Here is a 16,265-nt window from a genome sequence, read left to right as displayed (position 1 = left end):
TAATTGCCCCCACGCTTCTATGGTGGGATTTTGGCTATAGGCTAGTTTGTAGCAAGGTACAAACAATTAAGGAACAGGAAGAATATAGCAATGCTAATGATAGGCCTAATCATACTCTGGTACTGTAGATGGAAAGGCTTTCCCAAAAACCTTCTCAATTAAATGTTAACTAGCTACAAAGTAGCCTATGTCTACCTGGCAGAATGATATCATGATTATTTGCATCGATCCAGTGGCCATTTGTTTTGCAAACTCCATCTCATGTGCTACAGAAACACCTCTAACTAAACAGTGCTAGGTGCCTGTGCACTTTAATTAAAGGTTAACTACACAAAACAAATTTCCAGGGGTCTCCTGATGTGGTTTAAGCATTATTATGGACTTACAACATCCAATTTTGTTGCTGTACTATTAACAAAGTATGACTTAAAGAGCAAAAACCTGAGGTAAAAAAAGGAACAAATCAAACTTGTGAATTTCTGACCCAGTTGACAGCCTTATTTATCTGTTTCAATAGTAGACCTACTAAACTCAGCAAAAGAAGAAAAGTCCTCATTGTCGACTGCGTTTATTTTCAGCAAACTTAACATGTGTAAATATTTGTAGGAACATAAGATTCAACAACTGAGAAACAAACTGAACAAGTTCCACAGACGTGACTAACAGAAATGGAATAATGTGTCCCTGAACAAATGGGGGGATCAAAATCTAAAGTAACAGTCAGTATCTGGTGTGGCCACCAGCTGCATTAAGTACTGCCGTGCATATCCTCCTCATGGACTGCACCAGATTTGCCAGTTCTTGCTGTGAGATGTTACCCCACACTTCCACCAAGGCACCTGCAAGTTCCTGGACATTTCTGGGGGTGAATGGCCCTAGCTCTCACCCGCCGATCCAACAGGTCCCAGAAGTGGTCAATGGGATTGAGATCCGGGCTCTTCGCTGGCAATGGCAGAACACTGACATTCCTGTCTTGCAGGAAATCACGCACAGAACGAGCAGTATGGCTGGTGGCATTGTCATGCTGGAGGGTCATGTCAGGATGAGCCTGCAGGAAGGGTACCACATGAGGGAGGAGGATGTCTTCCCTGTAACGCACAGCGTTGAGATTGCCTGCAATGACAACAAGCTCAGTCCGATGATACTGTGACACACCCCAGACCATGATGGACCCTCCACCTCCAAATCGATCGCGCTCCAGAGTACAGGCCTCGTTGTGTAACGCTCATTCCTTCGACGATAAATGCGAATCCGATCATCACCTCTGGTGAGACAAAACCACGACTCGTCAGTGAAGAGCACTTTTTGCCAGTCCTGTCTGGTCCAGCGACGGTGGGTTTGTGCCCATAGGCAACGTGATGTCTGGTGAGGACCTGCCTTACAACAGACCTACAAGCCCTCAGTCCAGTCTGTCTCAGCCTATTGCAGTCTGAGCACTGATGGAGGGATTGTGCGTTCCTGGTGTAACTCGGGTAGTTGTTGTTGCCATCCTGTCCCACAGGTGTGATGTTTGGATGTACCGATCCTGTGCAAGTGTTGTTACACGTGGTCTGCCACTGCGAGGGCGATCAGCTGTCCGTCCTGTCTCACTGTAGCGCTGTCTTAGGCTTCTCACAGTACGGACATTGCAATTTATTGCCCTGGCTACATCTGCAGTCCTCATGCCTCCTTGCAGCATGCCTAAGGAACATTCACGCAGATGAGCAGGGACCCTGGGAATCTTTCTTTTGGTGTTTTTCAGAGTCAGTAGAAAGGCCTCTTTAGTGTCCTAAGTTTTCATAACTGTGACCTTATTTGCCTACCGTCTAAGCTGTTAGTGTCTTAACGACGGTTCCACAGGTTCATGTTCATTAATTGTTCATGGTTCATTGAACAAGCATGGGAAACCGTGTTTAAACCCTTTACAATGAAGATCTGTGAAGTTATTTGGATTTTTACAAATAATCTTTGGAAGACAGGGTCCTGAAGAAGGGACGTTTCTTTTTTTGCTGAGTTTATTAGCCTAATGCTCAGCACAGCTTTTAGGTCATTCATATTGTGTCACTGGGAGCCTTTTTTCATTTATTTTATTTAACTAGGCAAGTCAGTTAAGAACAAATTCTTATTTAGAATGACGGCCTACCAAAAGGCAAAAGGCTTCCTACGGGGACTGGGATAAAAAAAAACACATGACAACAACACGGTAGCAACACAACATGGCAGCAGCACAAAACATGGTAAAAATAACATTGGGCACAGACAACAGCACAAAGGGCAAGAAGGTAGAGACACAGCCACAAGTGTTAGTGTGTCCATGATTGAGTCTTTGAATAAAGAGATGGAGATAAAACTGTCCAGTTTGAGTGTTTTTTGCAGCTCGCGTCAGTAACTAGCTGAAACGAACTGAAAAGAGGAGCGACCCAGGGATGTGTGTGCTTTGACGACCTTTAACAATGTGACTGGCAGAATGGGTGTTGTATGTAGAGGATGAGGGCTGCAGTAGGCATCTCAGATAGGGGGGAGTGAGGCCTAAGAGGGTTTTATAAATAAGCATCAACAAGTGGGTCTTGCGACAGGTATACAGAGATGACCAGTTTACAGAGTATAGAGTGCAGTGATGTCCTATAAGGAGCATTGGTGGCAAATCTGATGGCAAAATGGTAAAGAACATCAGCTGCTCTAGAGCACCCTTACCTGCCGATCTATAAATTACATTTCCGCAATCTAGCATGGGTAGGATGGTCATCTGATTCAGGGTTCGTTTGGCAGCTGGGGTGAAAGAGGAGCGATTACAATAGAGGAAACCAAGTCTAGATTAACCTTAGCATGAATAGAATGACAGTTTACCGTCTAGCCATACTCCCAAGTACTTGTATGAGGTGACTACCTCAAGCTCTAAACCCGCAGAAGTAGTAATCACACTGGTGGGGAGAGGGTTATTCTTCTTACCGGACCACAAGACCTTTGTTTTGGAAGTGTTCAGAACAAGGTTAAGGGCAGAGAAAGCATGTTGGACACAAAGAAAGCTTTGTTGTAGTCATTTAACACAAAATCCGGGAAGGGGCCAGCTGAGTATTAGACTATCATCTGCATATAAATGGATGAGAGAGATTCCTACTGCCTGAGCTATGTTGTTGATGTAAATTGAGAAGAGCGTAGGGCCTAGGATTGAGCCTTGGGGTACTCCATGGGTGACAGGCAGTGGCTGAGACAGCAGATGTTCTGATTTTATACGCTGCACTCTTTGAGAGTGATAGTTAGAAAACCAGACCAAAGACCCATCAGAGACACCAATACTCCTTAGCCGGCCCACAAGAATGGAACGCTCTACCATATCAAAATCTTCGGCCAAGTCAATAAAAATAGCAGCACAACATTGCTTAGAATCAATGGCAATGGTGAGATAATTTAGGACCTTTAAGGTTGCAATGCCACATCCATTACCTGAGTGGAAATCAGACTGCATACCAGAGACAATACTATAGACGTCAAGAAAGCCAGTCAGTTGATTATTGTCAAGTTTTCCAACACTTTTGATAAACAGGGCAAAATAGAATTTGGCCTTATAACAGTTAGGATCAGCTTGATCTCCCCCTTTTAAATAAAGGACACACTGTGGCTGCCTTTCAAGCAATGGGAACCTCCTCAGAGAGGTGAGACAGGCTCTGTGCTAGGCCTCTCTTTCACCGGACATTTTTAGCAAAATTAGAGTATACTCACTTCTCCAGGCACTACTACATCACTGGGTCTAAGTCCAGGTACGGCCCAAGGAAATGGGGTGTTCTCCAGCATTTCTTTGAGACATAAGTGTGGTAATTGCATTGTTATTTAAGGCGTTTTAGCATAGGATATTTTTCATGCTTATTGTATTTTTCTTTCATGTAATTGGGAGAACCAGGAATAGACGATTGGGAGAAAGTTTAGCCTATACACATCTCCTTTAACATTCAATCATCCTTATAGTGCAGTGTAGTTGCACTATACACAGAGTACAAAACATTAGAAACAACATCCTAATATTGAGTTGCACTCCCTTTTTCTCTTAGAACAGCCTCAATTCTTCGAGGCATGGACTCTACAAGGTGTCGAAAGCTGGCCCATGTGGACTCCAATTCTTCCCACAGTTGTGTCAAGTTGGCTGGATGCCCTTTGGGTGGTGGACCATTTGTGACACGGGAAACTGTTGAGCGTGGAAAAACCCAGCAGCGTTGCAGTTCTTAAGCCTTTTGTCTTGCCCATTTACACTCTGAATGATAAACAATGTCTCAAGGCATACAAATCCTTCTTTAACCTGATCCTCCCCTTCATCTACACTGATTGAAGAGGATTCAACAGGTGACATCAATAAGGGATCATAGCTTTCACCTGGATTTACCTGTTCAGTCTATGTCATGGAAAGAGCAGGTGTTCCTAATGTTTTGTACACCCCAGTGTAGTTCACCACTGATAGCATATGCATTCATACTTTGTTTCCCAGTCAATAACAGATCTAGAACTGTACCCTGTGGATAGTAGAACACTGGTATGTTATGAATGTGCAGTAAATTAGAAAACCATACAATGTTATCTCTTCAACATATTGTTGTCTGTTGAACAGAGAAACTGTAGGTGACCTAGTTTTCTTTGACATGTAAATATATTCTGAAAGTCAGGTGTGGAAAGTGTTATGTGACATATGTCTCAGCAGGTCCCTGCTGACTACAGGCATCCTAGAGGAGGAGGGACTGGGGGGAGAGTTAGTCTGGAGAGTTCACTGGCAGAAGAAAGCTTGGACCTGGGCCCACTGGCACAGGTCTTGGTGGAACCACGGGTCGATCGCCATGGCCAGGAGTAGAGGCCAGGATTATTGGAATTGTTTCCACAATATCAGTGAAGGTTTGAATTTCTGAAAGCTGCTCGAGCTTCAACACCCCATCAGCAACAATCAATATCTCTCTGCAGCCTCATATAACCAACTGACTTTTATTCATGACTCATAGTCTGTGCTTGACCATTTTTGTATTTGTATGCTTTTATGTGTTTTTATTGTTAGGTTTTGGGCTGAGTAATGACTCCTATGACTTGTTCCAATTTAGATCTGAGTAGAAATGGTGATTGGTGTTAATAACATCCAGTGTTATGAATAGTAGTAAGGACCAAATTAAGTAACTCCTCCCACAAAATAAAACGTGTCCGTTATTGACAGGCTTAGAGTGCTACCATGTAGAAATTGTAGGCTACCTATGGAATGAGGAAGAAAATGTGTCATAAAACCCATCACTATTGGCTAAGAATGATGAGTAAGGTTAACCTCATTGGTCATGAGAGTAGGGAAGGCGGGATACACCAGATGGCATGATGATTAAGGAGGTATATAACGCAGACACTACTGATACTAGGTGCGTACTAGTTCAGCACCAGTAAAGAGAGAAGGAAAAGATAACAACAGGATGATTTCAACTTTTTTGAATAAACTAAGTTAGTGTTTTTAAGTTGACTGTTGCAATTACTGGTCAAATGTTCTTTTGATAGAGAAACAAGTCTTGTTGTAACTCACCATATAGAGGTCCAAGGCTGTTCCATAAAAAAAAATTCTAATTGCATTGTAGTCTTGACATACTGTATATGTTAGCAAATACTAGAACCGATATGTCCATGCAGATCAATGTCTTAGGCTATGTATCTCTGAGACTCAATGCAGTGTTTACCCTATTTTCTAGAGTGTCATTCAAGCTGAAGTCTATGCCTTTATGGTCTTCTTACTACAGAAGATATCCCCAAACAACAGATGATGGCCTGTACAGTGTATGAACGGCTATATGATCATGATGCATATGATTTATCAGTAAGCTGTAGAAGATTGTTCTTTGCTTTATGACCTTCATCTTTATCCTTCAAAGGGTATTACACATGTTGGGTCCTCTGGTCATGGCCGTAAGGCTGTGCTGGAGCCAGTGTCCACCACTGTGCCAGCTGTTCTGTGCTTCCTCTCTGAAGCACTTGAGACCCTGCATCAGAACCCCCGTGCCAGAGCAGCTCTCCCAGAGCAGGCTAAGACCTACAGCACTCACCCCAGACAGACCTGTGCCTCTGAATGGGAGTGGTGAGGATGAAGTCAAGGCTAAGAGAAAGCATGTGATTTTCACTGACTCTAAGGGTTGTCCCTAACAGCAGCCAACATATTCTATTAAATGGTGGAGTGGATGTACCCACTGTCATCACGCCCAGAGAGGCGGCGCAACACGACAAGGTGGTTCTAGCTGCACTGTCAGCAAATCTATTGAGGAGAGCAGGCTGCGACTGGGCTTCCCACAGCCCTCTGCAGACTTCCAGTGTTTCCGTGCCAGGCTGAGGGAGGGCATGGTTCTCCTGGGGAACTGCAGTGTGAAGAACCAGAGCTTCCAGAAGGCTGTGTGAATCCGCATCACCTTTGACTCTTAGCACAGCCAACAAGACGTGCCCTGTGCTTTCCTGAAGGAGCGCTATGGTGGACCTGACACAGACCTCTTTGAATTTGACATCACCCTGCCCATGCTCGATGAGAAGATCAAATTCTTTGTTTTATCTACCTGATGAGTACAGCACCCCATTCTGGGACAATAGCAATGGACAGAACTACAGCATGTTTGTCTTTGACAAGCCTGAGGCACATTGTGGGGCATAATCTAGACAACAGAAAGACTGCATTAGGCTACACTGAACTTCACCGTAACATTTTATGCTTAGACCCTCATCTTTACTAAGTTCATCTGAGGTGAACTGTAATATGCTAAAATGTGAAAGACCTTTTATTATCAGCTAAAGTAAACTATTGTTCTGTTTTTCATATTTTTCATTGCTTGCACTGCTTGCTCTGTAAATTGCATTCTGGAAGAAGAGTCATTAGGATAGAATAGTCACTAGGAAATTGTAGATGGGTCTGGTTATTCAGTTTCAAACATGCTCACCGAAAGCTAAAATTATTTGTAATATTTACAATATGGCTGGAGGGAAAGCCTGAGATTCTCTACAGTCTTCTATACTTCTGTCAGTGTGCAGTGCACTTCCTCTCTGACCAAGTGTTGAGTAACAGTGTTGAGTAACTGCCAGGTTTTAACCAAGAAATAGTGCCTCATAAACACTTACTTACGGTTGTCTGACTGCTAATTTCAGTGTCCATGTGACTGCTGTAGACAGGATATCCCAGAAATGTTTGATATCCTGAGTACATCATGGAATACTGAAGTAAAAAAATTATATCGAACAAAAATATAAATGCAACATGTAAAGTGTTGGTCCCATGTTTCATGAAGGGAAATATGGGATCTCAGAAATTAGTTTACATCCCTGTTAGTGAGCATTTCTCCTTTGCCAAGATAATCCATCCACCTGACAGGTGTGGCATGTCAAGAAGCTGATTAAACAGCGTGATCATTATTACACAGGTGCACCTTGTGCTGGGGACAATAAAAGGCCACTCTAAAATGTGCAGTTTTGTCACACAACACAGTGCCACAGGTGTCTCAAGTTTTCAGGGAGTGTGCAATTGGTATGCTGACTGCAGGAATGTCCACCAGAGCTGTTGCCAGAGAATTAAATGTTAATTTCTCTACCATAAACCACCTCCAAAGTCATTTTAGAGAATTTGGCATTACGTCCAATCAACCTCAGAACGCCAGCACAGGACCTAAACATCCTGCTTCTTCACCGGTGGGATCGTCTGAGACCAGCCACCCTGACAGCTGATGAAACGTGAGGAATATTTATATCTGTAATAAAGCCCTTTTGTGGGGAAAAACTCATTCTGATTGGCTGGGCCTTGCTCCCCAGTAGGTAGGCCAGTCTCCCAAGTGGGTGGGCCTATGCCCATGGCTGCGCCCCTGCCCAGTCATGTGAAATCCATAGATTAGGGCCTAATGAATTTATTTCAGTTGACTGATTTTCTTGTATGAACTGTAACTCAGTAAAATCGTTGAAATTGTTGCATGTTGTGTCTATATTTTTGTTCAGTGTAGATCCCTCAAAGGAGAGTGAGTGTGAGCTAATCTTATCCCAGTATTGTGTTCTCTGGTGCCCACATGACTAAAGCCTGTTATCAGACACTATAGGGAGCAGGCATTGTTTCTATTGAATTATGCTTCCATTGATCTCGACAGCCAGAGACATATCATTACTTATCGACTAAAAGACAAAAGGAAAGATGACAGAGGCAAGCTGTGACTGGACATCCTGACCACTGAGAATGGGTCCCTGTGTACATGATTCACAGCCACTGTGTGACTTTCACAGGAATCATGACACATTCGTTGAGGGCATTGGTTTACCAAATGACATCCTACAGTCAATTCAAATCTTTATTATTCACTTATCATGAGATTTAACGGAATAACATCATGTTTGAAAGTTTTCAAATAGAAATGAAATTGACAGTGTGTTTTTAGGCATAAGACATCTTGGAATCCTCTAAGACCAACAGGTACTGTAAGGAGAAGACAGAAATGTATATCTTACGTAATGTTATTTGACAAATACAACGTGTACATCTCAGCTTTCTCCAGCAGTGGAGGAGCTAATACAGATGGCCCTTTTAGTCCACTTGTCCTAAAGACACATTTACATGTGATGATTGATGATACATGGAGATTTGCAATTCTAGTAGTGACGGGGAGGGATGGGAGAAGCAGCATGCACATACCCCAAGAGATGGGCTGTCCCAGTTGTGTTACTGTCCCTTACACTACTAGATGGATTAAATCACTCAGCCCATTTTTCAAGTTATTTTTGTTGTTGTTGCAACGATGGCGATATACATCCTCACTGTTCTCTAAACCCTGTCAGTCCAGTCAGTTCTCTCAGCGGCCCACACTGATGTTGCACACCTTGCAGCTGGGGTCCTTCTTGGCGTTGGCCGTGGTCTGGCTCATCTGGTGGTGGCCACTGATCTCCAGCACACTGCCCTGCTCCAGATACAGCGGCTCTGTGTAGAGCACTTCCAGGATGACATCACTGGCGTGGCAGAACAGGGGGTCTTCACCCTGCCTCTGGGGGGGGATGTATGTCAGGAAGGGGTTGGCAGTCAGGTCCAGCAGGGGGAGACTACTACGGCAGAAGTTATCCCCCTCTGAGCCAGAAGGGGCCAGTACCAACACCACGTAGTGATAGGCTGTGTACATACAGTAGAAGTCAGCAAAGTAAAGATTGGTGTTGGGATTCAGCAGGTTCCCGGCCGGGATCTGGAAACGCAGGGGGCCGTAGGGGGAGTCGTTTGGAGGAAGACCTGTGTCAAACTCAGTGTTGCAACTGAGGAAGACTCCCTGCAGTTTGCTGTTGATAGGGGAGCCGTGACTTCCACTATTGTCTTTCAGAGCTGGGCGTATCAGCCCCCCACACTCAGTTCTAACAGAAAAGGAGAAACATTTTGTTATTGAACTTCACAAGTGCATCCCTATACGTGTGTGTATTTACAGAGTATGGTATAGTACTGACCTGACATAGTGGAAGTAGTCAGGGTGCTGGTTGCGATAGAACACAGAGAACCGCAGCAATCTTCCAGCAGAACCCTGTGCTTTACCAAGGAGCTGTTTGAGGTGGTCCATGGCATAATCTGTTTCATACAAAAACAGTCAGTTATGAAGTTCCTGGTTCAAGTCCTTTGTAAGCATATTCAATTGAATCAATACTCTACAGCAGGTCATAAGGCCTGCATTACATTGGTAAATGTCCTGCTATAGAAATCGATGTACTTCTATGACATACCCCCTGTGCAGAACTCGACCACCTGGCTCCAGTCAGACACCAGGTACTCTCCGTCTGCCTGTCTCACTGCAGTCTGCACAGCAACACAGTACTCTGTCCGTGGGCTCAGGAACCAATGACCTCTCACTGCCATGGGTAAAGGCACTGCCTTGGCCACCAGTTTGGTGGGCACATCCTGATGGGTGAAACAGGGATACATGTTAATTCAAGTGACTCATCAGTTGAATTACTAGAATACAGCGTTTCATAGGTAAAAATAGGATTGGCAGTAGGTCTAAATGTTTTATGTAAACACACTCATGGATTATACATTTCTTTAGCATATTCTGGTACAAACTGGTCTAGTTAAGCTACTGTATATCTAACCAAATGAGTGGCTTTGTTTTGGCCAGGGCCTCTAAGAAGCACAGCTAATTAAAACAAGCTCACAGGGCCCACATAACCATGGCAACCACCCTGGTGCAAGTTTGTTTGTGTTGCTTTGATTTCCCAGTGATAGAAACACACTTCCAACCCTGAACAGCTCTGTACAACATAAGTCAGGGGCTTTTGTAAAGGCATTGGAATGTTATATTAAATAGAGAACTGTACCAAAGTAGGTATTCAAGTATCTAATGTGTGGATAGAGTAGGGTTGATGTAAGAAAGGCTCAGAAACACCCATCAGGAATGACTGAGCATACCATCTTTCATTTCAATCATTCAAATTCTCCCTCTGTCATAACTTTCTATTTCATGGGTATTACGATAAGAGCTAGCCTCAAGTAATAGCCTAACAGTACACAGATTGATTCGGTTTTAGTAGCAGATTGAATCTGTTGTCGTCCTATGTAGCTCAGTTGGTAGAGTATGGTGCCAGGGTTGTGGGTTCGATTCCCACGGGGGACCAGTACGAAAAAAGTATTAAAATGTATGCTCTCACTACTGTAAGTCACTCTGGATAAGAGCGTCTGCTAAATGACTAAAGAGTAAATGTTATAGTGCATCATTTCAGTCTGTTTGGAAGGATCCCATTGTAAATAACAAATGGCCACGTCATTTTCTATTTCAATCGTTCTTGTATTTCAAATACTGATTGCAATTAGCTAGGTCTATATTTTTGGACTCACAACATGATGCTGAGAGAAAGAAAATGAAGAAACAAATGGGTAGTATACAGAAAATCAGTTCAGTGACTGGTCTGGAATAAAATCACAGTTCATAGTAAAGAGAACAGAGCTGTAGTTTTTAGGCTTTGTCCGTTTTTGGCCATTCAAAAGGAAACGAATGTGCCCATGAGTCACTTGCCCAAAGCTATTTTGCAGCACAAGATTCTCATTAAATCACTTCCAGTAGAGGAGAAAGGGCACTACCACTGCTCTCTGGGTTGTAACTGCTGCAGAGTCAGATACACTCATTACCAGGCTTTTATCTATTGTTCTGCATAGACACTGTCTCATGCTAGGCTATCTTGGGTTATATCAAAACATATTACATCACGTTGCAGTGAAATGTCTATTATTGGAGACCAGGACATGGAGGGATTAGAACACAAGCGGTTGGTGGCACCTTAATTGGGGAGGACAGGCTCATAGTAATGGCTTGAACGGCGTGAATGGTAACAAAAACATCACACACATGGTTACCATGTGTTTGATACCATTCCATTCACTCCATTCCAGCCATTATTATGAGCCGTTCTCCCCAGCCTCCTGTGATGAGAAGTAAAGAACATGGATCTAGACAGTGGGAGTCAGAGTCACTATCGGTGGAAAGAGTAATAGTCATTGAGTCAAGGGGGAAGCCTGGGGGGCCTGGGGAGGTTTATGAGGGGGAAAAGCAGTGACAGTCTGTCAGACACACCCTGTGTTTGAAGCGGTTGGGATCCCCGCCCTCTTTGCGGCTCAGGTCTATGAAGAAGTGTGTGGCCCTGGCAGTATCCTCAGGGGTCATGTCCCAGGCGATGCGGAAGGAATCGCAGGTCACCTCACATATCTGGATATTATTAGGGGTGGAAAGGGCTGTCTCCATTGTTGTTAGCTGCTGAACAAGAAGAGAAAGGAGGGTCATATGATGGGATCAGATTTGATTTTTTTTTCTTTTTTTCTTTTTATTTGGGGTAACAGACATATACAACAAAATGTACAATGTGGACCCAGAGGATATCACTTAAAAGTTTTAATTAAATCGCTTGTTTCCAAAGTGGTCCTCGGTGGTAAAAACAATAACACACATAATGATTAAAAGGCAAGACAAAATTACAAACAACCATAAATACATTAATTTATATTGACATCCTAAAAAGTGGCACTATTCACTGCACTTTTGCCGAAACCTTAAAAATCACCCATATTTATTTGGCATTTCGATCTAAAAAACAATCTATTCATTGCACATCATACATATCATTCAAATGAATGATATGGCACAAGGGGCAGTGCAGTGGTTTCTCTTACTTAGACAACCTTGTCCAAATGAAAACATTTGCCTTTTTCTTTGCTTGATCACCAAGGGGAGGATACGCCATAGACAAGTGCCTGTATAGTAAATACCTCTGGGTACAGGACTGGCAACATTGTGACTTTTAGTACTAATGGATGAAACAAGATGTCACACAGCTTGGCTGTATCGACTGTTGTATTAGTTACAAATTGTCAAGTCCCTGTTCATGCCTGGGAAAGTGTAAAGCATTGAGACTTATTTCATAATCCACCAACGGCTGTCTCCTGGAAACCAGGCAGATTTGACTCCTGTGTTCACTATATCCTCTAGCTTCACATCACCTAATTTTCCTAATCTGCAAATCTGAGGAAATGGTCCTACAGTCATAGAGTTTTCCTTAATTAAGGAAAGTTCAATTAAATCTGACTCATAAGTCATTGAGTCATTTATTTCCAATGGTCTTCAGAGCACTATGAAAGCTGAGTAAGCAGGAAGAGTGCAGCTCAGGGAAAATCTCTAGCCAGTTTCATGGCATCTGAAGTGTTGGGATAAATAGAAAAAGTTAGACGTAACACCATACGGTTATCTATGGTCTTATTTATTTGCCAATAACAGCCAGGGGATCCAGGCTGGTGCACATAGCCTTGAAGACTGGAGTGTGTGTAATCTGTGGGTCAGCCTATTGTGTTTGATTAGCTGTCCCCTTTCCTGAATTGATGATGCCATGGATGTGCCTTCCAGGGGGGAAAATGCATCTTCCTCTCCGTTCCTGCCTGCTGTGAGTATGAAAGACAGGCATGGGAGGCATCAACTTGTCTACTCTTGCTGTTTCCTGAGAGGAATTATCATTGTATAATTTTTTTATTTTTTTATTTGCCAATATTGCTTATAATACAATATAGCTCTTTTTAATAACCCTCTCATCCTTCATTACCTTCCATGTACTATTTTTCTCCCATTTCATAATGCCAACAGCTTTGCACCACACAAACACACACACCATATGGCCCATTCCCGATTATAAACCCAAACACACATAACATATGGCCCATTTCCCCGATTATAAACCCAAACACACATAACATATGGCCCATTCCCCGATTATAAACCCAAACACACATAACATATGGCCCATTCCCCGATTATAAGCCCAAACACACATAACATATGGCCCATTTCCCCGATTATAAGCCCAAACACACATAACATATGCTGTAACAGTAAGATGCTCAGCAGTATGCTGCTAGCAATAAACAGTAAGTTGTACAGCCAGTATCTCTGCTATATTGTGTGCTGCTTGTGTATTAGTGAGAGTGGATGTTACAGTGAGTGGATGGTGGAGAGACGGAGTGTGTGGTTTGTGTTAGGTTGGCTGTGTCACACATGGGTGAACATGATGGGTGGTGCTGTACTGCATCTGTGTACTGTATGTGGCCTGGAGAGGTGTTATGTTCTGGTCCACCTCATGATGGAAATGCTGCAGCGCAGCAGCTCATTAAAGCCGCAGAGCTGTGAAACGTCTGAGCTATCTCGTTTACACGGGGCTCGGGAAGCTGGTTGTGGCACCACACACATTCCCTCCCTGGGTCTCCTGTGTTACCCATCTGCTGCCTGCTCCTCTCCCTCTCCTTCCACACACAGCATTTAGGGCAAAAGGAGATTCTCATAGGACACCCATCAAAGCCTCATTATCTCTAGTCGTGCTTGTACCACTTTCTGACTAAATATGTCTGAACACAGTTCAAACGCAAGTTCCCCACATTATTTAAATAGTCCTGCATGCACTCTTAATTATTTATCAGTATGCAAACAGTGAGAGAGAATCCATGACACTGTGAGTCCACTCCAAATTTAACAGGCCATAAATCAGCTAATTAGATTTGTAAGAAGAAAACAGACTATTGAGCTTTACATAGATCAATTGCATTATGGGGTAAAAATTGTGAAAATTCATATGTTGGCCTCTGATCTTTGATAGTAACACATTTTACAGTTTTGCTCACTTTGTTATGTAAAGCTGTAATGTGTTCACAGTGGGAACTGCAAAGGGCATATTACTCATTCTCCATTGATGTAGAACCCTGATACATACATTACACTCAGAAAAAAGGGTCCCAAAAGGGTTCTTTGACTGTCCCCATTGGAGAACCCTTTTTGGTTCCAGGTAGAACTATTTTGGGTTCCATGTAGAACTCTCTGGGGAAAGGGTTCTACATAGATCCAAAAAGGGTTCTTCAAAGGGTTCTCCTTTGGGGACAGCCAAAGAACCCTTTTACCACTGTGCTGTGACAGTGTTGTGATGAATGTTGCTGCATACAGGGGCGGCAGGTAGCCTAGTGGTTAGAGCGTTGGGTGGATCGAATCCCCGAGCTGACAAGGTAAAAATCTGTTGTTCTGCCTCCTGAACAAGGCAGTTAACCCACTGTTCCTAGGCTGTCATTGTAAATAAGAATTTGTTCTTAACTAGTTAAATAAAGGATAAATAAAAATACACTGAATAGTAAGAAAGCAGCTCCATGCCGGTGAGACATTTTTCTACTAGTGCAGTGGTTATCAGGTGCAGATAAGACCAGATAAAAGTCAGATAATGCATCCTAAGGGGGAGTGTCATACATAAGTGACAGTCAGTTGACTGAGGTTGAGGAAGTGAAGTGATGGAGAGGCAAGTGAAGCGTGCGTTCTGCTCTGGATCAGATCATATGGAAGAGGGAACGTATGATCTCAAATGAATTGTATCCTCTGTCTACACCATATGATCTACTCTACACTGAATCACTGTGTGTTAATCACTGGCAATCATCGTGTGGTAATCATTATCCTATCAACAAAAAAGATCGTATTTACGCAGTCGTTCTTGTAATCTCTCAAAGCTTGTTCGTGATTGTGATTGACTGTTTAATCCAAATTTAAGCCAGGTTATTAATGACACTGGCAGTTATAGTCAGGTCTCCACTAATGTGCTGATGATAATCACACCTGCATTGCGAACAGAACTACATTTTCTCAAATAGGATTCTATTTACACAGTGGTTCTTGTAATCTCTCAAAGCTTGTTCGTGATTGTCTGTTTAATCCAAATTTCAGGCAGGTTATTAATGACACTGGCAGTCATAGTCAGATCTCCACTAATGGGCTGATGATAATCACACCTGCATTGCGAACTGAACAACATTTTCTTAAATTCTAAATACCTGTACCACAGCTGAGTTCATTGACTAGACATTATAATGCTGACAAATAGCCATTTCCAAGATATGCCTGATAGCATAATATGAGGATTCCTTATACCTCAATAATAAGAAACTCAAACAAGCATTCTAGAACTAACCTCACTCACATTATCAGTGGATCAATGGATCTACATAGTGTCAAACAGTACCTGGAGAATGCCCTGGTAATAAGCATGGAAAAATAGACTATGCAATTTCAAGCATATAAACAAACATACTGTAATTCTGCTTACGGTGGCTCAACAATAGCTGTTGTTTAACTTCTGAAGACTTGATGCACGAGGAGACTGACTCAAAAATAGTTAGAGGGAAATATATAGCCTTACCTCCGTGTGGTGAATAAGTGTCTTTGTAAAAAGTGCAATAGGTCCTTAACCAGAGAAGATAAGTGGAGAAATCTATTCTCTCATACCTCTTTCTTTTCTTCTGCAGTCGATGATAGATCCCCAGGAAAACCGATTAGGAAGTGAAATGAACACTCTCACTCTCTTTCCTTCTCTCTCTCTCTCACTTGCTCTTTCTCTCCTCGTGCTCACTCTTCCTCTCTGTCTCATTTCTCTAGCTCACTCTCTCTCTACCTCACATGCTCCCCCCCTCTCTCTATTCTCCTCCTCCCCTAGCTGGGTTCTGAGAAGGATGTTTACTTGCCTGCTGTACAGCTGCATCGCCTAAAGTGGAGCAACTGCTGATGCTGAGAACACAAACAAGAGATTTGTAACTGAGGTGCTTGAGCAATTGTTACTCACCCACATTAGCAGGAACATGCTGACAAATGGTAACAGAATTACACATCACTGACCAGCATGCTCCTAGTCATGGGACAGCAGCATTATGTAGCAGACATTATTAGCTGACATTCTGAGAAATCATCCTACTACACTGACTCATGAGAAACACTCTTTTTACGTCACTTCGATACGCT

At 42.9% G+C, this 16,265-nt stretch overlaps 1 protein-coding gene across 1 annotated transcript; it reads right to left on the bottom strand.

The window, feature by feature from the left end:
• Positions 1 to 8,789: 8,789 nt before the first annotated feature.
• LOC120054730 (phytanoyl-CoA hydroxylase-interacting protein) lies at positions 8,790 to 11,702 on the bottom strand. Its single transcript, XM_039002288.1, has 4 exons — positions 11,535 to 11,702; positions 9,694 to 9,868; positions 9,424 to 9,541; positions 8,790 to 9,333 (listed from the first exon to the last, which is right to left on the bottom strand). The coding sequence occupies exons 1-4, from the start codon at positions 11,700 to 11,702 to the stop codon at positions 8,790 to 8,792; spliced, it is 1,005 nt and encodes a 334-aa protein (XP_038858216.1).
• Positions 11,703 to 16,265: the final 4,563 nt, after the last annotated feature.

Source organism: Salvelinus namaycush, chromosome 1 (assembly GCF_016432855.1).
Source record: "Salvelinus namaycush isolate Seneca chromosome 1, SaNama_1.0, whole genome shotgun sequence".
In the NCBI taxonomy this organism is placed as follows: Eukaryota; Metazoa; Chordata; class Actinopteri; order Salmoniformes; family Salmonidae; genus Salvelinus; species Salvelinus namaycush.
Note: the sequence above shows the minus strand (reverse complement) of the source record. Positions and strands in the feature narration are given on the sequence as shown.